Source organism: Hyaena hyaena, unplaced genomic scaffold (genome assembly GCF_003009895.1).
Source record: "Hyaena hyaena isolate Hyena2069 unplaced genomic scaffold, ASM300989v1 scaffold_558, whole genome shotgun sequence".
Taxonomy (NCBI): Eukaryota; Metazoa; Chordata; class Mammalia; order Carnivora; family Hyaenidae; genus Hyaena; species Hyaena hyaena.
Window position 1 is genome coordinate 376,281 of NW_024081188.1, and position 27,668 is coordinate 403,948.

The window sequence follows — 27,668 nt, forward strand, 5'->3', positions numbered from 1 at the left end:
CAGCACTCTCAACAAGATCGGAAGCGCGGAAAGAGCCTAAATGTTCATCAACTGATGAAGGGATAAAGATTTAGTTTATATACACAATGGAATACTACTTGGCAATGAGAAAGAATGAAATCATGCCATTTGGAACACTGTGGATAGAACTGGAGAGTATTATGCTGAGTGAAATAAGTCAGAGAAGGAAAAATATCATATGTTTTCACTCATATGTGGATCTTGAGAAACTTAACAGAAGTCCATGGGGGAAGGGAAGGGGAAAAACAGTTACAGACAGAGAGGGAGGGAGGCTAACCACAGGAGACTCTCAAATACAGAGAACAAACTGAGGGTAGATAGTGGGGGGCAGGGGGAGAGGGGAAAATGGGTGATGGGCATTGAGGAGGGCACCTGTTGGGATGAACACTGGGTGGTGAATGTAAGCCAATTTGACAACAAATTATATTCATAAAAAATTTAAAAATAAAAAAAAAAGAATGATGCAAATAGGAACGGTTGAAGGACTCAAGAAGATGGTCAGGATTTTAACTTAAATATTTTCTGGAAAAGTAACAGACAATGAAACCATAGAATTCTAGGCAGTTTTTTAAGATTAAAATGTAACACATTTCACTCACAACTAAGCCTGTCATATAGGAATTCAAATTGCAATGTGACCCCCCCAAAATACATTGGCACCCCAGTGAGCTAATTTCTATTAAAGAAAAAAGTGCTTTCTGGGGAATGTGGGAATCCAAACAACCTGCTCAGTTGCCCAGAGTGACATGGAAGGAAAAGGTGAATAAATGTTGGGAGTCAGAGGAATTAGAGTTGAAATCACAATTTAGGATTATGTGACCTGACCAAGATGACTTCCATCATCTCTCGTGGCCTCTGCTTCCTCCCCTGAAAAATGGTATTAATATTTATCTTGCAAGATTACTAAGGGAATGAGCCATGGTAATAGTAACAATAAGAATACTGCCAATACCAATTGTGTATGAGAATATTTTCTATCAGCATACTCTATCTCCCCAGGAAGCAGGGGAGGGATATTTCTTTTTTTAATTTTTTAAATTTTTTAAATGTTTATTATTTTGAGAGAGAGAGTGTGTGTGAGTGGGGGAGGGGCAGAGAGAGAGGGGGAAACAGAATCCGAAGAAGGCTCCAGGCTCTGAGCTGTCAGCACATGGGGCTCAGGAACTCACAGACCACAAGATCAGGACTTAAGCTGAAGTTGGATGCTTACGGACTGAGCCACCCAGGTGCGTCTGGGACATTCCCTTTTAATGCTTATATTATGCAGGAGCCTGTTTTCCTCTTGATGTTGCTTCTTAAATGTTATTTACTCTGGTTTAAACCCTCGGAAATGTGACCTTGGGTAAGTGCTCAAAAACAAAGATTACTAACCTTTACCTAAGATTTTATATTTCTTGAGTTGAATCTACCACCTATGCATTTTCATTTGTTCCCCTCAAAACTAGTTACTAAAATGACTATTTTTCCTTTGAACACGGAATTTTTCCAAGTTTATTTATTAGGTAGTGGGAATGATTGTGTCTCACACCCTTCAAGCACTAATACAGCTATTTTCCTTCCTTTGGATAAACAGCAAGCCCCAAAGAATCCATTTTTTGTCAGTGAATATTTACTAACGAAGGAGTAGCCAAGAGTCTCGATTTTTTGAACTGCATTTAATGAGGCTAAAGTCTGAAACAATTTATCTTTTATTGGTCTTATGTGAAAATTAAGGAGTCTATTAAAGGTTTTAATAAACAATATCACATCAGCTCAACTCCAACCACCTCCAATTAACACACACACACACACCACCACCACCACCACCACCACCACCACCTCTCCCCACACCCACACCACTGCAATTAAAGAAAAATAGAGCGCAGCAGAGCTTGTATGGCAAACTCCCAATTAATGGTGAAAACTTCTTGGAACCAAGGTGCTATTCTCCCAAAAGACTGCTATTTTTAAAATCCACCTCTTTGAAAACAACAGCATGATTAATTCCACCATTCTTCCTGCCATTGCTTACAACATAGAAACAATGATGCAGTAAAAGCAATTCTTAAAAACACTTTATTATGTATAGTTTGTACATGCTGCAATTTGTGTCATTTGGGGTTATCTTCCAAGTTGTGTTGTCACCCACCAAGAGTAACTAAATCTAATGTTCATCCTGCCACACCACATACAAAAATACAATTTTCAAAGCAAAGTTCCCCTTCTTTACACAAAGACGGGTAAGAGTTTGTCAGATGAATAAGAATACTTTGCACATGTACACATGTACCAACACCGTACAAGGCATTATCCTTCACACAGTAACATCTAATGTATTCTTTTATTTGGGAACAACAGGACAAGAGCCTCTTTAACCCTCAGAGGGAAACACAAACTTTGTTGCTAAAGCCGAACTCCAGGGAGGAAGGTGTGGTCCTCTCGGGGGAGGCAGAGGCAGGGAGGATTCATGGAGGAGGGCGGAAGCCTCATAAGCACTTCAGAAGGAAGGAATTGCAGGTGGTTCCTCGAGGACAGTCGCAGAGCTTCCCAATCCTCGCTCCTTTTCGCACTGCGCACCGCTCCCCCGCGTGGCACTGCAAACAACACAAGGTGCGGTCTTCCCACACATACAAACCTAGGCTCCCAACAGCCGCATCTCCCCATCAACACAATTCCTGATTCCTGGGAGGGATAGGTGGAACCCATCACCATCACCAGAGGTCCAAGTACAGCCAGGTCTGAAACACAGAAAGCCTTGTGCTCATAATGTCCATGAGAGAGAGCATAAAAGGAAATGTAAATTGTTGAGCCCCTCCTGCTTTATTTTACCTTTTGGGGGTGGGGGGGTGGACACATTTACTGGCTCCTTTGGTAGCTTATCCAAAAGAAAATCAACCAGACATTTTTCTAAGAAATGAACAATAGACCTATCTCTCACAATCTCTACTCCCTGCTTTCAGCCTCCTCAGCCCAAAGGAGTGTGTGTGTGTGTGTGTGTGTGTGTGTGTGTGTGTGTGTGTGTGAGAGAGAGAGAGAGAGAGAGAGAGCATGTGCATGTGTGTGCTCCCCAAGGAAAGTGACAAGTGGGGAATCAAGAATTTTGATCTTAAAACATAGATCAAAAAAACTGGCAGTGCCCCAGAAGGCAAGAAGAAAATTGGAGGAACAAGAACTGAGTAGATTTAAGGGCTCTTCCAATTCAGGGAATTCTTCATGAGATGAGGGGGGGAGCTCATCTTCAAGAAATGTTCCTTTCCCCGCAGACACCCAAGAGCTGGTTTGTGGCACAAGCTGTTTGGGTCCTCTGAAATGCCTGTTCTACCCTTTGCCCTTAGACACCAAGGACCACGTTAGGGGAAGTAAAACAAAGGGAAGCGCACAGAATTCTGCAAACCTATTACCTAATTTAAGCACATCCTGGGGAAAAGGTCATGTATAAGACTCAAGGTGATATATTTCCTCTTGGAAAAACATGGGGCAGGGAAACATGGGGAAGGAGGGACCCCAAAGCCTTACCATGGGGACTTGGCCATACTTCTTTTCATAGATCGGAATACTTTTAGTCTTGAGCTTCTTCAGGACTTCCTGTAGTGCTTCGATCTGCAACACACCGCCCCCCCGGAGCCGAAGTTGCCGCCTTGGCTGCGAGCCCGACTCAGGTGCTCACTTCCCTTCCAGTTCTAGTTACAAGGAGCCCCAGAACCATACACATACTCCATCCTGGGACTCCAAGGACAGAAAGGGACCGTGGAGGCGTGGTTACTTAGCCAGCACGGTATCTCGTACTGACCGTACTGACCGCAAGCCCCTTAGCGGCTGAGGTTCTTGTTGCTCCAAGGGCCCGGGACGAGGGATTCGCTCTACAAACTGCCCGTAGCCAGTGGGCTCCAGACGATTTTCAGATGGCAGCGGGAGCACCGTCTTTGCGCTCCTCTCCGCGCACCCAGACTCTGGGAATGGGGGTGGGGAGGGAGGGAGAGAGGACGGACGCGCGTACAGAGGAAGGGACTGGGGGGCAACCAAGGGGGATCTGGGAGATACCCACCAGCTCCTTCTCATGGGAGGCATCCTCCACGGCGGAGTAGATGTCCAGGGCTCGGGGCTGGAGCTCCGCGTCCTCCTGGGCACGGGCACCCAACAGCGGTAGCAGAAAAAGCAGGGCGGCACCCAAGACGGTCAGCGGCCGGAGGCGGGGGCTCTCCATGGTGCTGAAATTCGGCGCAGCTGTGGCACCCCAGGCTCCCGCCTTTTATAGAGAGCCAGAGCCCAAGTACAGGGAAGAGGGAGGGGGCGATGAAGGAAGTGAGTGTGGAGGAGGGTCCAGGTCAACCGTCTGTAGGCTGCGCTCCGCCACCGCCTGACATCAATGCCCGCTGGACACCAGGCGCCCGGGAACGAAGCTGTGCGCACAGAGATACAGCACAGAGAACAGGGACCCCGCACCCCTAAGTGCTGTCAGCCCCACGGCAAGGGACGCTCTCCTAGGGGCCAGAGCTGAAATGAGGGGCGGAGGGGCGAAAGCTGAGGGATGGGGAGGAGGAAGAGGGGGCCAGGAAATGGAAAATGCCTTAGAGGCAAGGCACAGGCAGTAGAGTCGCTCCCCATCCCTAGCAGCGGTGCAAACGCAATCCACCTCACCAGCCCAGCTTCGCCTCTCACCCCAGCTTGTGGCAGCAAGCAGGAGGTGTTGCCTCCATGCAGACATGTTTGCTGAGCATTTTACTAGACACTTATGCCAGGTAGGGGAGGCAAACATAGTACATAGTACATATAACAAAGAGAAATCATGGCCTTCCCCGGAATCTGTATGGTAATGAGAAAAGAAGGAAAATAGATTACCCTCAATTCAGGGGCAGTGTGGAGGGTACAGAGAGCCCCATTCTGATTCCAGTCCTGGTTCCACCGCTTATAAGCTGTGTGACTTTTGGCAAAATAAAGAACCTATCTGAGTCAGTCAGTCAGTCAGTCTCTCTCTCTCTCTCTCATACATCATACAACTGAAATTTAAAATGCACCTTACAAAGTTATCAAAAGGAGGAATGAGATTAGGTATAAAATCCTTGGACCTTAACACAATAAGCACTAAGCCTCCCTGTCTCTTCTTTTTGAACTATGAGGCTACACAAGTAAGTGGTTGTATGCAGTACCTCAGTTTTTCCTTAGGGCAAATTCACCATCCTCAGAACCCTTCTGACCCACTACCCACTCCTGATATCTAAGAAGCCTGTCTAGAGAGAAAGCAAAGGGGATGAAAAATGCAACTCCCTGACTATGGAAATATCTCTAGAGATCAGAAGTCAGTGATAAGCTAGGTCCTCAGTGACTTGGGAAGACTGGTTTTTAAAAGGTGGGGCTTCCTTATGGCCTGAATGCAAATCAAAGTTCCTGTAGGAGAGGTGATGTTTTCCCGACTTAAACCTAGAGGCTTATCCCACCTCCCTGCCCACCTGGGTTCTTTCACCACATCTTCTTTCTTTCAACTGCTCCTAACACCACTGACTTTTCTCCAATCCCATTACTAGCACCCCAGTTCCAGACAGTTGCCCCAGCCTAGATCTTGCCTTCCTCCAACTCCACCCCATCTTCTCTTGCCTTCCTCTAATCCATTATTCACAACCAGTCAGAGTGTTTTTACCCTTAAAATACACTGATGGCTTCCTATCTTACTAAACATTGAATCTAAATTCCTCATTCTAACTTACAAAGTACTACATAATCTGTGCCTCTCTCCAATTTCATGTCCTGCCATTCTGCCCCAGGCCTCTCCACTCCAGTCTCAGTGGACTTCTTGGTGGTCCTCTAACAGGTCAAGCTCATTCCCATTTTGATGCTTTTGCCCTTACCTTACCTGGAAAGGTCTTCCTGCATTTCTAAATAGTCGGCTACTTCTTGTAATTTAAATCTCAGTTTAAATGTCCTTAACCAGCCAATCTAAAGTATCCACCAATTTATGCTCCCACAGATTTACTGCTTGCCATGTGATGTGGGTCACTGGGATAATTAATACATAATATGTCTGTTCATTTCTTTTATCAAGTATTTAATTGCTACTCAAATGCACACTGGGAAGCAATTCAAGAAGCACTATCTCTCCTTATGAGTAGCACACACATTAACAGCATCAAAGTATTTTTCTTTGGGATAAATCTAACTTGAAAATTAATCTAATACCTCCCCCAGGTCTGCCTCGTAAACATCCCTTTAGATTCTACACAACAAAACCTCAGTGGCAGCACATTTCACTGTTTAAACCTTACAGAGATATATCAGCACTCATTGCAAAAATGATCTCCAGTGATGAACGTATTCTAACCTTCATAAGGAAAATACGGTTTTAGCCCATCCTTCTGCAAAGATGAGGATATTCCCAATGCAGTAATTTCTCTCATATTGTGGGCAAACACAACTTACTGATTTACTGTGGACAAACCTCTCTTAACCACTCCTCTTAAGATAAAGTAGGCTTCTGGTATTTCTCTCTCCTTCCTTCAAATTTTGAGTAATTCCTTTTCCAGTATAGCCCAGAATAACACTTGGCCTTTTGGATTGCCATACTGCTCAAATACCAAACTACTTTGTTATCCATTAACTCCCTCTCTGTCCTTCTGCCAACCAAGTCTTGATCAACAGTAAAAAACTTCCTCAGTTTTGGCCAGGAAAATAATAAGCAAAAATAAGCCATTGGAACTATATCAAAATAAAAGGCTTCTGCACAGTGAAGGAAATCATCAATAAAACTAAAAGACAATCTATTGAAAAACAGAAGATATTTGCAAATGATGTATCTGATAAAGGGTTAGTATCCAAAATATAGAAAGAATTGATACAATTCAAAACCCAAAAAACAAATAATCCAATTTAAAAATAAGCAGAAGACATGAACAGACATTTCTCCAAAGAAGAAATACAGATAGCCAACAAACGCATTAAAAGATGCTCAACATTACTAATCACCAGGGAAACAGAAATCAAAACCACAATGAGATACCACCTCACACATGTCAGAATGGCTAAAATCAAAACCACAGAAAACACAAATGTGGGCAAGATTGTGGAGAAAAAGGAACCTTCTTGCTGTTGGTGGGAATGCAAACTGGTACAGCCACTGTGGAAAACAATATGGAGGCTCCTCAAAAAGTTAAAAATACTTTCCCTTTACTGCTGTGGTAGCAGCCATAAAAATGTTCAGGCTTCAAAAGAGCCTTGCCTCCAGGGTCCCCCATGTGGCAAAAAGGTCTGGTTGGACCCCATGAGACTAATGAAATCACCAACGCCAACTCCCATCAGCACATCCAGAAACTGATGGAGGGTAAGCTGATCATTCAGAAGCCTGTCACTGTCCATTCCCAGGCTCAGTGCCAGAAAAACACCTTACTGCCAGAAAGGCATATGGGCATCAATAAGAGAAAAGGTACTGACTGCCAAGGCTCAAATGCCTGAGAAGGTGACCTGGATAAGGAGAATGATAATTCTGTGCCATTGTTCAGCAGATACCATGAATCTAAGAACTGACCGCCACATGTTTCACAGCCTGTACCTGAAAGTCAAGGGTAACATGTTCAAAAACAAGTGGATTCTCATGGAACACATCCACAAGCTGAAGACAGACAAGACTCTCAAAAAGCTTCTGGCTGAAAAGGCTTAGGCCCATAGATGGAGGACCAAAGAAGCACACAAAGTCTGTGAAGAGCACCTCCAACCCAAGAAGGAGGAAATCATCAAGACTCTGTCCAAGGAGCAAGAGACCGAGAGATAAAACGTCGTCCCTTTTGTCTGTACATAGTGGCCTCACCAATTACATAGATCAGTTATTCAATAAAACAAACTTTTATCTGCCTCAAAAAAATTAAAAATAGAGGGGCGCCTGGGTGACTCAGTCAGTTAAGTGCCCGACTTCAGCTCAGGTCATGATCTCACGGTTTGTGGGTTCGAGCTCTGCGTTGGGCTCTGTGCTGACGGCCAGCTCAGAGCCTGGAGACTGTTTCAGATTCTATGTCTCCCTCTCTCTCTGACCCTTCCCTGCTCATGCTGTCTCTCTCTCTCAGAAATAAATAAAACATAAAAAATATTCTTAAAAATTAAAAATAGAATTACTATATGATCTAGTAATTCCACTACTGGGAATTTACACACAAAAACATTAAATCAAAAAGATATAAGCACTCCTTTGTTCATTGCAACATTATTTACAACAGCCAAATTATGGAAGCAGCCCAAGTGTCTGTCAATAGATGAATGGAGGAGTGCCTGGATGGCTCAGTTGGTTGCGCATTCAACTCTTGATTTTGGCTCAGGTCATCATCTCATGGTTTGTGGGATCAAGCCCTGTGTCAGTCTCCACATGGACAATGTGGAGCTTATTTGGGATACTCTCTCTCTCTCTCTCTCCCCCTCTCTCTCTCTCTCTTTTTCTGCATCTTCCCTATACTTGCTTGCTTACTCTCTCTCAAAATAAATAAACATTTAAAAATAGAGGAATGGTTAAAGAAGATGAGATACACACATAGTAGAATATCACTCAGCCATAAAAAAGGATGAATTCTTGCCATTTGGAGCAACATAGATGGATCTAGAGAGTATAAAGCTAAGTGAAATAGGTCAGTCAGAGACAAATACTGTATGATTTCACTCATACATGGAATTTATCAAACAAAAAAAAAAAAGGAAAAAAAGAGACAAACCCAAAAACAGTCTGTTAACTATAGAGAACAAACTGATAGTTACCACAGGGGAGGTGAGTAGTTGGGGTACATCAAATAGGTGAAGGGGATTGAAAGTACACTTATGCTAAGCACTGAGTAATGTATAAAATTGTTGAATCACTACACTGTACCTCTGAAACTAATATGATGCTGTATATTAACTATATTAGAATTAAAAAAAAAAAACTTCCTCAGTTTCACTGACTTCTTCATATTTGTATTTAAAAGTGTTTTTCTTGCGGCACCTGGGTGGCTCAGTCAGTTAAGTGTCCGACTTCAGGTCAGGTCATAATCACACGGTTCGTGGGTTTGAGCCCCGTGTTGGGCTTTGTGCCGACAGCTAGCTCAGAGCCTGGAGCCTGCTTCGGATTCTGTGTGTGTCTCTCTCTGACCCTCCCATGCTCATGCTCTCTCTCTCTCTCTCTCTCTCTGAAATAAAAAACATTTTTTTAAAAAAGTGTTTTTCTTATGTGCACTGCACTTTCCTCCAGGTTAGATATCACTCTGTTTTCTTTGGTACACATTTATAATCTTCTGGGTGGCACACTTTTCATGTCTACATTGTCTTCTCCCCCACCTTCCCTATCTCCAAAAGAGAAATGAATTTCCACTGACGTTCATCTTCTCTTTACTGACTTTCAATCCAAAGCCCTCCAAAGGAACTGGTATCATTCTGTTCTAACAAAACATATTTATCACTATATACAGGAAAATAACCTGCAAATAAAGCACACTTAGAGTTGATGCTAAACTGGGAGGTACTGGAGACTATGTACTTCAGAGACAGTCTCAGAAGGAATATAGCAGAGAAATGAGACAAATCTTTCCATTAGTTTTTTAAAGATTTCAATTTAAAAACTGTCAATTTCAAAGCTTCCAGTTTTTAAAAAATATCAGTGTTCAATATGTTCATAGCACTGCTAAGTACTATGAGGACTATGGAGATAAACAAGAACAATCCTTGCCCTTGATATTTGGGTTTGATCATACCCATAAATTCCCATAATGTAATGTCTCATTGAGGTGAGAGTCCTACTAGAGAAAGGAAAGCCCCAAGAACTCAGAGATTAATTCCCACTAGAGAGGGGAAGCTTCATGAAAAAAAAAATTGTATATGAGCTGCTGAGTGTTAAGAGGGTGAGTAGTATTTCAACAATAACAAACATCTCACTTGGGGGCAAATAGGCAATGTACACACAGTCATGGAGTCAAGGACATCTGGGGAAACAGAATCGTCTGGGATGCTGGAGGGTACAAAGAGAATGTAAAAGGTGTGGAAACAACACTGGAAAGAAACAGTAGAACAGAAAAAGAAAATTCAGAGTAGCAACAGATCATCCCAAATTTGTATACAAAATGAACAAGAAGCATAGGTGAACCCAAAGGATTCCATTTTTAAAATATCAACACTAAAACCAATCATTTTTACCTAAGAGGTCTAGACTAAGAGAAGTAGCCCATGTCAGATATAAGGAAGTATCAATCCCGAAAAGATATTTATCCCAGGACAAAGAAGCTTTCTCAGATTTCTTTTGCACCACACGACTGGAGTGCAGCAGAAGGAATGGCTCTCCTAACCCACAGTCCCTATGCCCCAGGCATCCCATCTTCTCCTCTGGATTCAGAACTTCTAAATGGTACTTTTCTGGATTCAGAACTGCTAAATTTATAGGAAGTATAAGATTAGTACTAAAGCAGTATATCAGGATGCCCTAAGAGATGAATTATATGACCTAATAGACAGTAATTTGAATCCTTCAATGGATGCTCATTGCCTATACTTTTAAGTTAACTCCTCAGCATGGTGTCAAATTTCTCACAGTGTGATCTTGGCCCCATATTTCCAATCTCCTTTCCCTCCACTCCCAACCAGTTCTATCAGGCATCTTATATTTTACTTGACAGATATACCATACTATTTCTTACCTTTGCACTGAACGAGAGGAATAGACTAGGTTATGCTGCTATAACAAACAATCCCAAAATCTTAGTGACTTGAGAAAAAAGGGATCTATTTCTCACTCTCACATCTGCATCAGGGTTAACGAAGTACTGTGTTCATCATGGTCTTGGGGACCCAGAATGACAGAACAGCCACCATGTCTGACATAGCTGGTTGTGTTTGAGGGACAGTCAAGGAAGGAAGAGCTCTGGGAAATCTTGAACAACCTATTAAAATCTATGGCCCAGAAGTGCTGTTTAAATTGTTTCTAACTCATTAGCCTGAACTAGTCACATGGCTCCACCAAAGTAAAAGAGACTAAGAAGGGCAGTGTTACCATGTGCCTAGAACACACTACCACATGCCCTCTGCATGTTCATACTGCTGCCTTTGTCCATGTCCTTCTCTATGCCTGGGATGTCCTTCCAAGGTTGTGAACATCTAAACAGCTCATGTTTCAAGACTATCTTATCTGACACCTTCCTCATCCACTGGCAATCATACCACCAGGTTTACCTTGGCTTTGTTTCCATAAACCTTTAAGCAATACTTATTAAAACACCCAACATGTATTATATTATGTTACCATATATCTATCTCACTTGATAGACAAAGAAATCCTCGAACACTTTTGGTATTCCCAGTATTTAACATGGTGCCCGAAAAGAAAAAAAATATGGTGCCCGATACACACGAGAAGGAGAAAGTTGGGTGCTATGAAATGAAAGATAATATTTAGACACTAAATAGGTGACCATGCAAATAATTACACCATTTATTATAGAAGAGATTTGTCAAGCAGTTTAAAAGCTCTGCCAATTTACTATCTAGAAATGCCATTATCACCCTCATATTAGGGAAAAAGTATGCCAGAGGGGGAAATTTGTTTCACAGGCAGTCAATTTCAAAAGTAGAATTTCTGGGGTACAGGCTCTGGCCTCTCTCAACATTTCCTCCAACAATTAAGGGCATTTTAGTTGCAAAATAGTAGATTTTTTTGCCAAGTGCAAAATTTGCTCTGTCACTAAGAAGGGTATTGCCACAAAAATAAACTCAAAATGGATCAAAGACCTAAATATAAGACAGGAAACCATCAAAACCCTAGAGGAAAAAACAGGCAACAACTTCTTTGACCTCAGCTACAGAAACTTCTTACTCAACACATCTCCAATGGTAAGGGAATTAAAAGCAAAAATGAACTATTGGGACCTCAAAAAGATAAAAAGCTTTTGCACTGCAAAGGAAACAAAATTAAAAGGCAACCAATGGAATGGGGGAAAATATCTGCAAACAACATATCAAATAAAGGGCTAGTATCCAAAATCTATAAAGAACTCACCAAACTCAGCACCCCAGAAGAAATGGGCAGAAGACATGAACAGACACTTCTCCAAAGAGGACATCCAGATGGCCAACAGACCCATGAAATGATGCTCAGTGTCCCTTATCATCAGGGAAATACAAATCAAAACCACACTGAGATACCACCTCATGTCGGTCAGAGTGGCTAAAATGAACAAATCAGGAGAGTATAGATGCTGGCGAGGATGTGGAGAAATAGGCACCCTCCTACAGTGCTGGTGGGAATGTAAACTGGTGCAGTCCCTCTGGAAAACAGTGTGCAGGTTCCTCAAAAAATTAACAATAGAACTCCCTAGGGCCCAGAAATAGCACTGCTAGGAATTTACCCAAGGGATACAGGAGTGCTGATGCATAGGGGCACATGTACCCCAATGTTCATAGCAGCACTTTCAACAATAGCCATATCAGGAAAGAGCCCAAATGTCCATCAACTGATAATGGATCAAGAATATGTAGTTTATCTAAACAATGGAATACTACTTGGCAATGAGAAAGAATGAAATCTGGCCATTTGTAGCAATGTGGATGGAACTCGAGGGTGTTATGCTGAGAGAAATAAGTCAGGTAGAGAAAGACAGATACTATATGTTTTCACTTATGAGTGGATCAGGAGAAACTTAACAGAGGACCATGGGGGAGGAGAAGGAAAAAAATAGTTGGGGAGAAGCAAACCATGAGAGACTCTTGAATACTGAGAACAAACTGAGGGCTGATGGGGGTGAGGGAGAGGGGAAGGGAGGTGATGGGCATGGAGGAGGGCACTTGTTGGGATGAGCACTGGGTGTTATATGGAAACCAACTTGACAATAAACTATGAAAGAAAGAAAAAAAGAAGACATGAATAGACACTTTCCAAAGAAGAAGATATCCAGATGGCCTACAGACACATGAAAAGATGCTCAATCATCAGGGAAATACCAATCAAAACCATACTGAGATTTCATCTCACACCAGTCAGAGTGGCTAAAATTAACAACTCAGGAAACAACAGATGTTGGTGAGGATGTGGAGAAAGGGGAACCTTCTCGCACTGTTGGTGGGAATGCAAACTGGTCCAGCTGCTCTGGGGAACAGTGTGGAGGTTCCTCAAAAAAAAAAAAAAAAAAAAATAGAATTACTCCACAACTCAGCAATAGCACCACTAGGAATTTATCCAAAGGATAAAGGAGTGCTGATTGATTCATAGGGGCGCAAGTATCCCAGTGTCTATGGCAGCACTTTCAACAATAGCCAAATCATGGAAAGAGCCTAAATGTCCAACAACTGATGAATGGATAGAGGATGTGGTTTATCTATACAAGTATTTATGGAATACTACTTGGCGATGAGAAAGAATGAAATATTGCCATTTGCAACAATATGGATGGAACTGGAGGGTATTATGCTAAGTAAAATAAGTCAGTCAGAGAAGAACAGATATCATATGTTTTCACTCATATGTGGAATATAGAAACTTAACAGAAGACCATGGGGGAAGGGGAGGGGGGGAAAATAGTTTGAAACAGAGAGGGAGGTAAACTGTAAGGGACTCTTAAATATAGAAAACAAACTGGGGGTTGATGGTGGGGAAAGGGGAAAATGGGTGATGGAGCAATGAGGAGAGCACTTTTGGGGACAAGCACATGGATGTCATATGTAAGCAATGAATCATGGGAATCTACTGCCAAAGTCAAGAGCACATTGTATACACTATATGTTATATAAAAGTATAAATAATAAAAATTAAAAATAAATATATAAAAGGGTGCTTCCACACCCTTGTTATAGACTCCTTCAGTGCTTTTCACACACTCTCTATGGTGCAATATGGAAAGAAAATTGGGATAGGATCACATCCTAAAGAATCCTGGGAAATTTAAAACCTATTTCTGATCACCAGTCCCCAGATCACAGACATAAAGAAGTGACTCCTGTGCTAAGCAGGGCTTGGGGCTTAGATGGCATCTAAGGTCAGTCATGATTCTGGGACTCTTCTATGCCTCCTTGAGAACTCACTGAAGTGAAATCTATTTCTTTTGACATAAACTATAACCTCAGGAGAAAAACAATACCATCTGGCATGATCCAAAGAGGCAGGGCCTGAGGGCAAAAGTATATTTTATAGGAAGAAGGATCCTCAATGAGTCTCTCCTTTATTTTTCAGGTGATATCTGGCCCTGACATTTCTTTACTGAGCATCAGCAGAAGTTTAACCTGGTTCTGGTTTTAACAACAGACCCATCACATCGGCTTGGCTTACCAGCTAAGTCAGGCCCAACTTCTCCCTACTCTGCAAGCTAGATGTATTGACATTCAGATCTCTGTACTTCCCATCAAACTGCCTTTGTAAAGCCAGCCTGGCAAGGCCTCTGAGATGGATGGACTAGCAATCATTTAAGCTCCCCTAATATTTTCAGAAAGCCCACAGGGACTCTGGTTATTATTCCGGAAGCTGAGATTAGAGTAGAACTTTGAGAAGAATAAAGCCCAGAGAATGGCAGGCTTACTCAAGGTTATGTGTCAAGCTTCCCTCTCCTATTAACTGACTGCAGGATGACAACTGTTTGGAAATCCAGTTTAACTTTATAAACAGGATTATTTACAAGTGAAGCTCTTACATTTCTATACAGAAGAAGTTTAAAGATCTTAGGGAAGGCAATCCAATGAGAAGAGGTGTGCAGATTGGGAAATGTCTTAAAGCTGTATTTGCCATTGAGCATTCAATGTTTTAGGGGACCTTAGAGAGATAATAATGATTACAGGAATACTTTTAAAAAAAAAAAAAACCTCAATTTTCCTCAGTGCCCATTACTCCCTTAATTTCCCACCCTTCTCTAGAAAACACAGCTTTTCAATCACATTTTCCTTTCTGACAGGTCCCAGGGCCTCTATGCCCATTCATCTGATTGTGACAAACATTATGTCTATCTGTGGCTCCCACTCTCTTTGAACCGCTAGGTGATATTATGTGTCATACTGTGTTATGATTCACAAATACTTAGTGGCCCACCCTGGAGAAGGACCATACTTCGGACTCCTCCAAAAGCATATCCTTTTCAATTTCATGTGACTCGCTTTGGCCAATGAAATACAAGCAGAAGAGTGAGGCATTGTTTTCATGGGGAAGCTTTAAAAACCAATGCATCCTTCGCCTTGCTCTCTTTCCTCCTCCATGCTGATTGGCAATGTTCCAGATAGAGGCAGCTCTGTCACCCTGTGTTATGGAGAGTTCTGGAGGGAAGAAAATGGTGAGCACAGCTACCAGCCTTTAATAGACTTATAGTGTGAGTGAGAAATAAACTTTATGAATGCAAGTCACTGAGCTTTTGAGGCCAACTCAGGTATATAGACTACCACATCCATCAACTCATCTCCTACTTAGGACTAGTCATCTATGCTGCATAACAAATTACCCCAACATTCAGCGGCTGAAGTCAACATGTGTTTATCATCTCACCATTTCGGTGGGTTAAGAATCCAGGCATGGCTTAGCTAAATCATCTCTTTGAGGGTCAGTGCAAGGCTGTAATCATAAGGTGTTGACTGGAGGTTCAACTGAAGCAAGATCCACTTCCAAGATAATCCAGTGGTTGTTGGCAAGAAGGCAGAGAAGTGACATCTCATCACTTTTGCCCTATTCTATTTGCTGGGTCCTGCCCACACTAAAGGGCAGGAAGTGACTATCAGGAGGCAGGGATTAATGGGAACCAGATTAGAAAGTGTCTATCACAATGACTGTCAAAAAATAAAATTAAATTAAATGAACAAGAACTGTTCAAGAACCTAAGCTTGAGTGGTGAGATAAGAAAGAGAATTGTGGAATTTTATAACTGGGCTCTGAAGCCCAGAAAGGTTGAATATCTTGCCTAGGATATGTAGTTGGAAGTAAAGCTAGAATGAAAATTTAGATCAATGCTATTTCTGCTCGACTGTGGTAAGTAAAAAATTAAATAGCAATACAAGACAAATTGCATTCAACTGAAATGAAAAGCTAGGCCATCAGTTGCTAATTGAATTGTCACATAAATCATCCAGACAATGAACGATTTAAAAGTGCAGAAAGACAAGCTTGTTAGGTTGGGGGCCATCAAAAGGTAGGTCATAAAATGAGCTAGACCTGTAGGGTAGAATTGTTTGGGTGGAAAAGATGAGAAAACTGTTCTTGGCAAGGAAGTGCCCATGGTGAGGCTTCTTCAGGGGAACTCGGAGGCATCACGCAGAAATGCTGATGTCCCTACTCTTCTGTCTTCAATCTCAACTCATCAGGTGACCGACATTTTCCAAACAGGCTATCTCTGGAACATTGTGCATCAGAGGTGAGGCCAGATAGAGAGACCCTTTAATTTATCCTTAGAGAAGTGGTACCCAACCTGAGGAGGAAGTATCAGAATCAATTAGAAATTTGTTTGCCAAGCTACATATGCTTATATTATACCCCCAAAACCTGGGGTACCAGAATGTCTCTGGAGGAGGGCAGTGGAGCTCAGTTAGCTTGAAAAGTTGCCCCAAGTGATTCTGATATAAGCCCCTGGTTAAGAAGCACTGTGAAGGGACTCTGCATCATCCGGTGAGGTCTCAGGGTGCATATGTTGCCCTACAAAGAACTCCAAGGCTAGGTCTTTTCAGGATGTCAATACCCTCACTCATAAAACACAAACAGCTAGGGGTGCCTGGGTGGCTCAGTTGGTGAAGCGTCCAACTTCAGCTCAGGTCACGATCTTGTCATCAGTGAGTTTGAGCTCGGTATCAGGCTCTGTGCTAACAGCTCAGAGCCCGGAGCCTGCATCAGATTCTGTGTCTCCCTCTCTCTCTCTATGCCCCTCCCTCACGCATGCTCTGTCTCTCTCTGTCTCTCAAAAATGAATAAATTTTTAAAAACTTTAAAAAAGGAAAAAAAACAAAACACAAAGAGCTTGACAGGTGAGCCAGGATGGAAAGATGAAGTCCAGTCATGCCCAGTTCAACAGAGATCTCTACTGTCCCCTCAATTAAAGGCTTATGAGTACACTCCCAGGGGCTTTCCAAGAGTACTTGATGTATAGAGATAAGCTCCCAAAATAGTATCCTTAATAGTATTACACCTTGATGAAAGACTCATTTTTATCCATCTCGGACAGATACTGTGTTCCCCATTTTGTAGGTGATAAAACTGATCATTTAAGTAACTGGATCCAGGTTCGAAGGCAAGTGGGAAGGAAGTGGAACCCAGACTGTCTGAAAACCCAGTGTTTTCTTCTTTACAAGTCCTTCCATTTTTACTTTATCAATTTTATCATTGTTTTAGAAGAGGAGTTAAGAAAAGAGAGAGGAAAAGAGGAAGAGAAAATAAAACAAAATCTAGAAAAAATTTCAAATGTTATAAAAGGATACTCCCTAAAGGTCAAGATCCCCATAGTCTCCTGACAAACCAAGCCATTTTTACTGGAAGCTGCAAAAATGTCAGACTGAGTTTCCAAATGCAAGCTTTGATTTTCCCAATGCGATTGAAACTCTGTTTCGGGACGCAGACCGTGACCTCTGCACTGAGGTCCTCCTGTGCATCTCTTTGGAGATCTCCCAGAAAATCAAAGAGAGCTTTAAGGGCGCTTTGGCCAATGGAAGAGCAAAGATCTCATCCTGTGCAGATACAAACCCGCCACGCTTCACTGACTAGGAGAGACCCTGACAAACCACAGCTATTAGCATTTATGATGCTTTTTGCCCAGATGCAAATGTCATTTTCTGCCATATGCACTGATGACCAGGGTAGTCCTAGATAAAGGCATCGCTGATGGACACAGCCTTCGCCCAGTGCCCTGCTAGGGGTGGGGGCTGAGGCTGGAATGGACTATGACTGTAGCTTTGCCCCTGGCAGCCGTCAGATACCCACAGAGACAAATCTCTCCCAGTGCTTGCTAATGAAATTTCTCCTCAGGGGATGAAAAAGTCTTCAAAGGAAGCTGTCAAGTTGTACTTTTTTTTTAATCATTATTTTTTTTCCCCAAAGCAAAGGCACACATAAAAGGGCAAGTAGCTTCTAAATGCCATTACCTGTTTCCTAGGAATCTTAAGATTTGCCATACGATAGTCTTGATGTCCAAGCATTTCAAAGGGAAACTCTGAAACAATTCTATATTCCTTTCTTTTCTAGTCTCTTTCTCCAGGATTCTGCAAAAACACATCTTAGCTTTAGGACATAAAAGTCCTAAAGGCCCAGTTAACATATGAATAAATCAAGATAAGAGAAGGGCCTGCCCAAAAGGTGCTGGGAGTCAGGTGAAAACCAATTTTGCATTCAAGACTTCCTAAGCCCATTTCTCTGGCAGAGACCCAAGGCGGGAATGTTATTTATGTGGAAACCCTAAACAACGTTCCTGAACTGGGCTGAAAATTAGGGCCACCTTGGGAGCTTTTCAAACAATATCCACCATCAGAGATTCTGATTCAATTGGCCTGGGGCGGTGCCCAGGCAAGGGTACTTTAAAAGCTCCCCAGGCGGAAGATCCAAGTGTTTTACTCTCCATGATCCATATGGCCCTTCTGGTGCCTAATTCACTGAACTGGGCATTTGGATTAGTTGCTCTGTTCCAGTTTAGGGATTGTAAATCCAGGTGTCTATGGGGGCCAATAAGTAAGGTAAGGCCCAAAGAGGGCCAGGTACAGAGCAACAGAGAGTCGTAGAGCTTGTAGGGTTTTATTTTTTTTTTTCATTTTTAAAAATGTTTACTTATTTTTGAAGGAGAGAGAGAGACCAAGCATGAGCAGGGAAGGGCAGAGAGACAGGGAGACCCAGAATCTGAAGCAGGCTCCAGGCTCTGAGCTGTCGGCACAGAGCCCAACACAGGGCTCAAACCCATGAACTGTGAGATCATGACCTGAGCTGAAGTCAGATGCTTAACTGACTGTGCCACCCAGGTGCCCCAGATATTTGGATTTTTACCTGAAACTTCCTGATTTTAAAAGTTTAACAACTGATTTAAAATGGAATTCTTTGAAGGTACGCACGGCAGCAGCCTTGGTTTCCACTCCTAGCATCTCCTACACTGGGCATTCAGATGACTTGGGCATCTCTTTCTCTCTGGGATAAACTAGCAAAACTGAAGACAGAAAGCACATCTGCAGAGCTTGACTGATGTCCTGGTAAGCACTGGCCCCCTGTCAGTCTGGCCAGCATCATCATTGATATGTATGTGTCATTAACTGACAGATTCCAGTTGTCAGGAGGGCACAGGAATATCTCTATAACCAAGATGGGTGACCCAAACCCTGAGACGGTTCACCAGGCCTTAGACAAGAATGCGCCATTGGGTCCAGGACTTTGGATGAAACTCAACAAAAGTAAGGAGGGGAATAACTGAACCCCCAAAAGATCTCTGTTGATCCATTTTGTGAAGATCACCAATCAGAGAATATGGCACATGGGAAAGAGCAAAGGTACTGAAACTAGACACTTAGCCACTATACAGCACTGGGCAAACCAAACCACCTTCCAAGCCTCAGATTCTACTTCCATCAAGTGAACATAAACATACTTTCCCCATAAAAGCAGTAGAGAGGTTCTTCAAAAAAGTTAAAAATAGAATTACCCTACAATCCAGTAATTGCCCTACTGGATGTTTACTCAAAGAATACAGAAACACTAATTTGCAAAGATATATGTGCCCCTCTGTTTATTGCAGTATTATCTGCAATAGCCAAATTATGGAAGAAACCCAAGGGTCCATCTGAAAATGAATGGATACAGAAGATGTGATATATTTAATGGAATATTGTTCAGCCACAAAAAAGAATGAAATCTTGCCATTTGTAACAAAACATGGATGGAGCTAAAGAGTATAAGGCTATAAACTAAATAAGTCAGCCAGAGAAAGACCAATATTGTATGATTTCACTCATGTGGAATTTAAGAAAGAAAACAAGTGAACAAAGGGAGTAAAGAGCGCGCGTGCGAGAGACAAACCGAGAAACAGACTCTTAACGATAGAGAACAAAATGGTGGTTACCAGGGCAAAGTGAGTAGGCAGATGGGTGAAACAGGTGAAGGGGATTAAGAGTACACTTACGATGAGCACTGAGTAATGTACAGAATTGTTGATTCACTGTATTGTACTTCTGAAACTAATATAACACAGTAGGTTAAGTAAGCTGAGATTAAAATTTTAAATTTAGTGGGGCGCCTGGGTAGCTCAGTTGGTTAAGTGTCTAACTTCAGGTGAGGTCATGATCTCGCTGCTCATGAGTTGGAGCCCCATACCGGGCTCTGTGCTGACAGCTCAGAGCCTGGAGCCTGCTTCAGATTCTGTTTCTGTCTCTCCCTCTTCCTTTCCCACTCATGCTCTGTTTCTCTCAAATATATAAAATTTAAAAAATTTTTTTCAATTTAGTAAAAGAACGATAAACTTTCCCCATAGAGTTGCGACGGTGAGGCCAGATGAGTCTGGAGCACCCAGAACATGGAATGCACTAGATACATTCCCAATCAGAAAAGGTAAGGGCACCTGGGTGGCTCAGTCGGTTAAGCGTCCGACTTCAGCTCAGGTCATGATCTCATGGTTCATGGGTTGGAGCCCCGCATCGGGATCTGTGCTGACAGCTCAGAGCCTAGAGCCTGTCTTCAGATTCTGTGTCTCCCTCTCTCTCTGACTCTCCTCTGCTCACGCTGTCTCTCTCTTTCTCTCTCTCAGAAATAAATAAATGAATGAATGAATGAAAATTTTTTTAAAAAAAGAGAAAATGTATCCATTTTTGTGCCTTGATAATCTAATTAAAGCATCTCAAAACTCCTACTGTACGAAACTCCTTCTAAATCCATGATTTAATTCTAAATTCCTCTTGCTTACCTGCAACAGCAGCAACTACTACATTCCTCCCACATATGTGTGTACAGGTGGCAAAGACTCCTTTCCATTAGAGCTTTTTCTTCCTTCCAGCGTCTCACCAAGGCTCTAGTGGTCCCTGTCACCCTCTGAATTCTGCCCACCTTCCACAATTCTTCAGGCATTTCACAGAATTACTCTATCACTTGCCACTCAGCACATCAGAATGTAGAAACACCTCAACTGAGAGTTCTGCATATGGTCACCGGACATAATTGCCCTTAGGGAAGAGACTGTGTGTTATTCATATTTTCATCTTCTTCAGGTACGCAGAAACGTCACCCAGGAGACCAAAATGCCCCTAATGGCACTTTCTCCCAGCCTCTTTCTGCAGAGCCCCATCTTGCCTTCAGCACCCGCTGCCAGCTCTGAAATCATGTTTCCCATCTTGGTGGGCTTTGCATTCTAAAAAGCAGCTATAGTCATGGCTTACCATCCTCCACAACATCTGCCTATATTCAATTGAATTGTGCAAACATGTAGGGACTTCTATCTCCAACAACTCTACTAAGGCTCTGAGGAGGAAAAGGTAAGCCACACCCAGCCTTTTGCCTGAGCTCCCCGCAGCATTAAGGCTGTATATCAAGTTTGCTTGAAGGAATGACATCCCGTCACTGGTTAGGCAGGCTTTTATTAATATTTCTCTTCTCTGTCTCTCTTTTCTAAGACATCCACCTGTGATTCAGATTCCCTGGCCCAGGAGTGGAGTGGGTACAGCTCTTAACTAATATAACAGATTATTTTATATGGAGAGTTTTAAAGTCTACATGGATCTGGAAAGAGATGAAGACATGTTACCCCAAAATGTGCCACTTTGGCATGAAGATTATTCAGATAAGACTTTGAGCTGAAAGCAATTGAGAATCAACAGATTCCGGATCGATCTGCTTAAAAGCAAAGCACAAATTTCCCTTTTTGACAGTGTTACCCACTCACTTCTATACCTAAGAGGAGTGATCTTATCATCAAAGAAGGACAGCCACTAGCAACATGAATCTGCAGAAACAAACTTTAACAGAATAGCCCTTATATTCCATTCATTTCCCTGACATATTTCCTAGTCACTTCCTCACAATTTATTGTCCCTTGAAGCCCAAACCCCCTTTCCTTTGGTAAGAAAGGTATATAAGCTCATGAGTCTAACTGGTTCTTTGAGTTTAACTTGTTTACTGTGAACTGCCAGGCAGGTAAATATTAATAAAAAATTGTGTGCCCTTTCTCCTATTAATCTATTACCAGTTAGATTTGCAGGCCCCGCTCAATGAGCCTAAGAGGCTCTTGCCACTGCCACCTAGGACATCAGATGTGACCAGAGTTCCCGACAGTGCCAATGAGTGACTGTGGACCGCTGGGTGACCTCATACATGACCCAGCATCAGCCTTTCAAAGTGGTAAAGCACAGGCTTAGTCATAAGATCCGGAAAATACAGACCTCATGCTTCCAGAACGAAATGGCTAAGATCTCTTTTCCTAGGGATCAGACAGGTTGAGCTGAACTGAGTGATTGCATCTCAAGGACCATTTCCCTGAATTAAGCCTGGGTCTTTTTTTTTTTTTTAATTGTTTAAAACTAAGCCTGGGTCTTGGCATCAGAGAGCTTATTCCTTTATAGCTGCATCCACTGGGGAAATTTTTGTTCTAAAATGTATAGCATTGGAGAAATGGGAGAAAAAAACATTTACAACTGTATAGTGAAGAGATGGGGTGGGGGGTAGTAACCTAATTGATTTTTAGAATAGAATAGAGCTTCTTATTCAACAGCAGCTGGGAAGTAAAGATGCATAAGCGCTCTTGGACGGATGTACTTGATGAATGTGGACATCAGAATCCTGCTACATATGCTAGTAACAGAAGCCAACAGAGCCTTACTCTGGGCCAGGCCCTACTGAGCAAAGCAGCTGATAGGCATATCTCATTTAAAATGAGGGTCAAGGGGCACCTGGGCAGCTCAGTTGGTTAAGTGATCGACTTTGGCTCAGGTTATGATCTCGCAGTTCAGGAGTTCGAGCCCCACATAGGGGTCTGTGTGGACAGCTCAGAGCCTGGAGACTGCTTCAGATTCTGTGTCTCCCACTCTCTCTGTCCCCTATCCTCCACTCACTCTCTCTCGCTGTCACTCTCAAAAATAAGTAAATAAATAAACATTTAAAACATTTTTAAACAAGAGTCAGGAATTATTCTCCCATTTTTCCATAAGGAAACTAAGGCTCAGCAAAATTAAGTAGTCACACAGCTTGTGAGTGGTGAATCTGAGCCATTCGCCACCTGGCTCCTTCAGTTTTTCTTGCCACTATCACCATGCTTTTGAAGCAGGGCATCAGTGAGAAACCCAGCAAAGTTAACCAGCTTAAAATCCACTATGCACCCTCCACCGCCACGTTGTTCTCTCCCACCCCCATCCGGGTTGCCTCATCACTGGCAGCCCTAGGCAGGTGGCTCTCAAGCCTGCTGCTTCAAAGTAAGATTTGCAGCAGTGACAGGAGTAACAAGTAGGAAGGCAAATGCCTCAGGACCCTCACCCGCTACTATTCACACTGCCCCACGTGACTCCCATCCCACAGGACGACGATGACTTGGCTTTGACACACTGACAGTACTCAGCATTAGTCACCGCATTTTTACTGAACCTGAAAACAACATACTTTTAAAAAGCTGCTCTTTCAAAGCTCTATACACAGAACAGAGTCTAATGGGTGCCCTTTCAATACAATCCAGAACAGGCTTCTTTCCTGGCAGAATAACAATGAATGGCTTACCCTTTGCTGAATATCTACTATGTGTCAGATGCTTAACGTGCATTTCTCTTAAAAGCTGTATCAAAAATAATATATATTCTACTAATATTTTAAAGCTATTAATTTAAGTTATTAATAATATCAGTAGTTATCAATATACTATGAAGTATTTTATTTATCCATTTTAGATTATTAGCAAAATTAACCATTTCATTCTTTCAGACTTTCATAGCAATTACAGTTCAGAACAGGGCCAGCCCCTATCAAGATTAATTCATTTAGTCCTCCTAAAAATACTGTTATTATCTCACTTTTCTGAAGATGAGGAAACTGTAGCCCAGAGCACTTAAGTAATCGGTTCAGGGTCACACAGTAAATAGGTAGCAGAGCTGAGATTTGAACACTCGCAGTCTGATTTCAGAGCCCACACTTATGACCTCCATGCTTTGCTGTTTCAAGTCCTTCATAATCCCAATGGCTCTTGAGAGAACAAATGATAACTGTGCAAAACTAGTAATTGCAAAAAAAAAAAAATGGATTAGCAAATTCAGGAAGAGTTCACCCTTGTGACAGAGTCAGAATCATATACAATTCATAGAAACACACACTGTACTGAGATAGAAGTGATGAGTGCTTAATGTTACATAGTACGGAGATACTGATTTTTTAAGATCAAGTAAAAACTTAGAAATTTTTATAACTCTGACAAGCATTTCTATCTGTAATTTGATAGTGTTGCCATTTATACATCCACAGGAATGATTTAGAACATATTCACCGGATGTTTATGTAGTTAGTAATTGATCAGCTAAAACCTACATGTAGATGAATCTTGGGGGAACAGCCCATACATAGCTAAATAGTTGTGTATGTGTGAGACAGACAGACAGATGCAGACAGAAGGGAGGGAGGTTGCTAGAATGCACAGTGCGGTCTACAAGGTTTACTTCTGGGAGCAGGACACTCAGGGAGAACACATAGTGTGTCCGCGGTCACACAGTCAGGTGAGTGGTAGAGCCAGGATTTGAAGCCGAGCTGATCCAAAGCTCACATGCTTTCTACCCATGACACTGCCTTTCTCAGAGAATGGATGAGAAGGGATTTCAGTTATGTTTTCCCATAAAACCCTGATTTTAGGTCAAAAGCTATTTAATCAAGAGGGAATACACAGACCTAACACTCATAAAGTATTATTTATCTGCCATTCCTTGATCTATTAATTTTCTTTCCTTCATAAACTTTGTATTACCCGTGTCTTTCACATATCATTGATTATTATTAAAAGGATTATCTATTTAACTGGCTAACTAAAATTTAGTGTAAAATTCCGTGAAGTTTGCTGTAAGTTTGGAATTCGTATTTTGCATTCTTTTTAGTTTACCATCAACTTTCTCCCTTTTTCTAAACGACTGATTTAAAACTGAACGACATAGCAGGAGAAACCAAGGAGTTTTGTGGTAAACATATCCGTGGCTATGGTTATGAATTTATTGTCTATTGTTAGTCATTGAAATCATGATCCTTATCACAATGGTGACGGACAGGATAATTCTGGGTAAACACTATCTACAAAGCAGGTGAGCGAGAAGAAGGAGGGAGGAGGAAAATGATTAGACTTCATCACAACTGGGTCATATAGACAGAACAATGCCTGTAAGCTGTGTGCCTTCCTTAAAATGCTTTATTAAAAAGCACAGTCTGGTTTTCTTTGTCTTTAACCACATCTCTGAGACAAAGTTCTGCCCTCCACTTTGTTTCCATTGGCTGAATAGCCCTGAAGTTAATCAAGAAAACTTTCCAAATGGTGGGGACACATGGAAAAGGATACTAGCAATTAGGTTAGAGACTCAACTGCTCCTGACCAGAACTGACCAGCCTGGAGTGGGGCCCGCACCAACTCCAAAGAAAAAGGGATCCATTTGGCAGGAATGCTTACTCTATTCTTAGTTGTCTGAGAATGTCTCTATCTCAAACTAGTTCAGAGACGGGGGTTAAGGTTAGGGGTGGGGTCAGGGATAGCAACAAGCCAAAGCGATGCCCTGAATTTTCCTAAGCGGAAGCTACTTCCCTTTTCCTCTGCATATTAGTGTTCTTTGGGCCAAGGAACCATAACGGGGTAGCATGTGCCAGACACCGCGCTGAGACTTACCCACAATGCATGGCAGCTCTGTGCAGGGAGTGCTGCTGTCATTTGCACTTTTGCCCAGATAAGGGAAAGGAGGAGCGGCTGGGACGACAAAACCAGGCAAGCTGCTCAAGGAAAGAGACAACTACCAAGGACCCAATTTTGCCAGCGGAGCACTCCAGCACTCCTGCACGTTTCTGGGCACATTTGGTGGAATAATGATGAGTAAGAGGGCCAGGGATCTGTGAAGAAAAGAGGAAGCCCAAGCAGGGGACTGAGTACCAAGGAAAAGGCTGAGTCGGTACCATTCTCTCCATCCTCTGGGCCTTGAGAGCTTTAACATAAGCTTCTAGAACCACCTTCAGGGCTGCTATAGGGCCCTCAGAGGACTAAAGGTGGGGACATGGGGATAAACCTGAATGGCCAAATTTCATTTTGAGCCTGCTGAAAGCTAAGAAAGGTCCACATGAGGGAGACTGCAGAGTCCATCCTTGGAAACGGACTTTAAAGAGAGAATAGCCAGTCCTCTCTCCTGGATATTGGACTTGGTTCCATTAAAACAGAATGTTCTGCTGTTGCCCCACCCCGACCCCCAGTGAAGTCCTCTTTTCTCCTGTCTGCTCCTTTCTTTCCCCTTCTCTACAATTCTTCACTCATTTGACATTTTAAAATACCCCACTACTTGCCTAAAACTTAGACCATCCAATAATTCCTTGAGCTCTTTGATATGCAGACAATTAAATGGCTCTTGGCTCAGTAATAAGACTTGCTATGTCAGGATGAAAAAGAAATAATGTTTCAAAGCTTCTTGTCCCCACAAATCACCAGTCTTTCAAGTCTGCAACAAATGTCTACAATTAAATGCCCACTGAAGAGATACAATTTTAAAAATTTTTTGCTAATAAACTCTAATTCTTGGAGCAATAAAACTGTTCATTGTACAATATCCCTGTCAGTCTTTTTGTTTTTTCCTGTTGGTCTTCACATGTATCACATTCAAGCAAATGCCCGATGTATATTCATTTACGGAATGAGAAAGCTTTCAATGTCTCCTCCGCCCAAGCCCCTCTGGATGGATGCCATCTCTCAGGGGCAACATTCATCCCTGGGGAATTTCTCCATTAGCCATGGGTCATCACCACTCTCAAAATCTATTAAGTTTGTCTCTACATACATACATAATGCAGTGCTTTGGCATTTAACAGACTTGGCTTCGATCCCAACCCAGCAGTTCTTTTCTTCCACACATGCATAAAGAACCATGTCCATGGATGAATATTGCAATATTGTTTTTAATAGGAAAACACAAGAAATAACCTACATATCCACCCTTAAGGAAATGTATTGATATGGTGGAATATTACCCAAGAGTTGAAAGAAGTGGTCTAGATGATCACAATGGCTCATATTTATTAAGTACTTACAAAGGGTGTCTGGAAACATTTCTGTCATGTAGCTAACAATTTCAAGTCAACCCGTATGCAGCAATGTTGGTAATGCTTACTTGAGAACACCATGGAAATTCAGTGGAAATCTACATTCCCAGTACAAACAGCTCAACATCCTCATCCTAGACAAGGCCAGCCAGGGGCATCTTTAATAACAACAGCAGCAACAAATGTCAGTTATCTAGCACTTTCCGCGTCACGCACTGCTCCAAGGGCTTCACACGTTTTAGTTTAATGTATCCTCCCAACAACCCATAAAGTGAAGACAATTAGAACCCACATTTCACAGATAAAGAAATTAAGGCACCAAGATGACAGGAAATTTGCCCAGAGTCACACAGCTAGCCATGGTAGGACTGGAATTCAACCCGGGCAGCCTGACTCCAGATCCTGTGATCCTAAGGGCTTTTGCTGCCTGTATTTCTATGGGAATCAAAGTGCACAGATGCCAAAACAAGATGTGAGTGGAAAAGAAGGGGGATACAATACTTTATGTAAGGCATCATTTGTGGATATTTTA

General features: G+C 42.3%; 1 protein-coding gene and 1 pseudogene across 1 annotated transcript; one reads left to right on the forward strand and one right to left on the reverse strand.

The window, feature by feature from the left end:
• Nucleotides 1-2,486: 2,486 nt before the first annotated feature.
• CARTPT (CART prepropeptide) lies at nucleotides 2,487-4,204 on the reverse strand. Its single transcript, XM_039256047.1, has 3 exons — nucleotides 4,046-4,204; nucleotides 3,517-3,600; nucleotides 2,487-2,594 (listed from the first exon to the last, which is right to left on the reverse strand). Exons 1-3 carry the CDS (start codon nucleotides 4,202-4,204, stop codon nucleotides 2,487-2,489), a joined length of 351 nt encoding a protein of 116 aa, XP_039111978.1.
• Nucleotides 4,205-7,181: 2,977 nt separating this feature from the next.
• LOC120247956 lies at nucleotides 7,182-7,756 on the forward strand (annotated as a pseudogene).
• The last annotated feature ends 19,912 nt before the right edge of the window (nucleotides 7,757-27,668 follow it).

Coding starts and splice junctions, on each gene's coding strand:
- CARTPT (XM_039256047.1), bottom strand. CDS start 4,204: ATGGAGAGCCCCCGCCTCCGGCCGCTGACCGTCTTGGGTGCCGCCCTG. Junction 3,601..4,045: donor CCTCCCATGAGAAGGAGCTG/GTGGGTATCTCC, acceptor GGTGTGTTGCAG/ATCGAAGCACTACAGGAAGT. Junction 2,595..3,516: donor AGTATGGCCAAGTCCCCATG/GTAAGGCTTTGG, acceptor TGTTGTTTGCAG/TGCCACGCGGGGGAGCGGTG.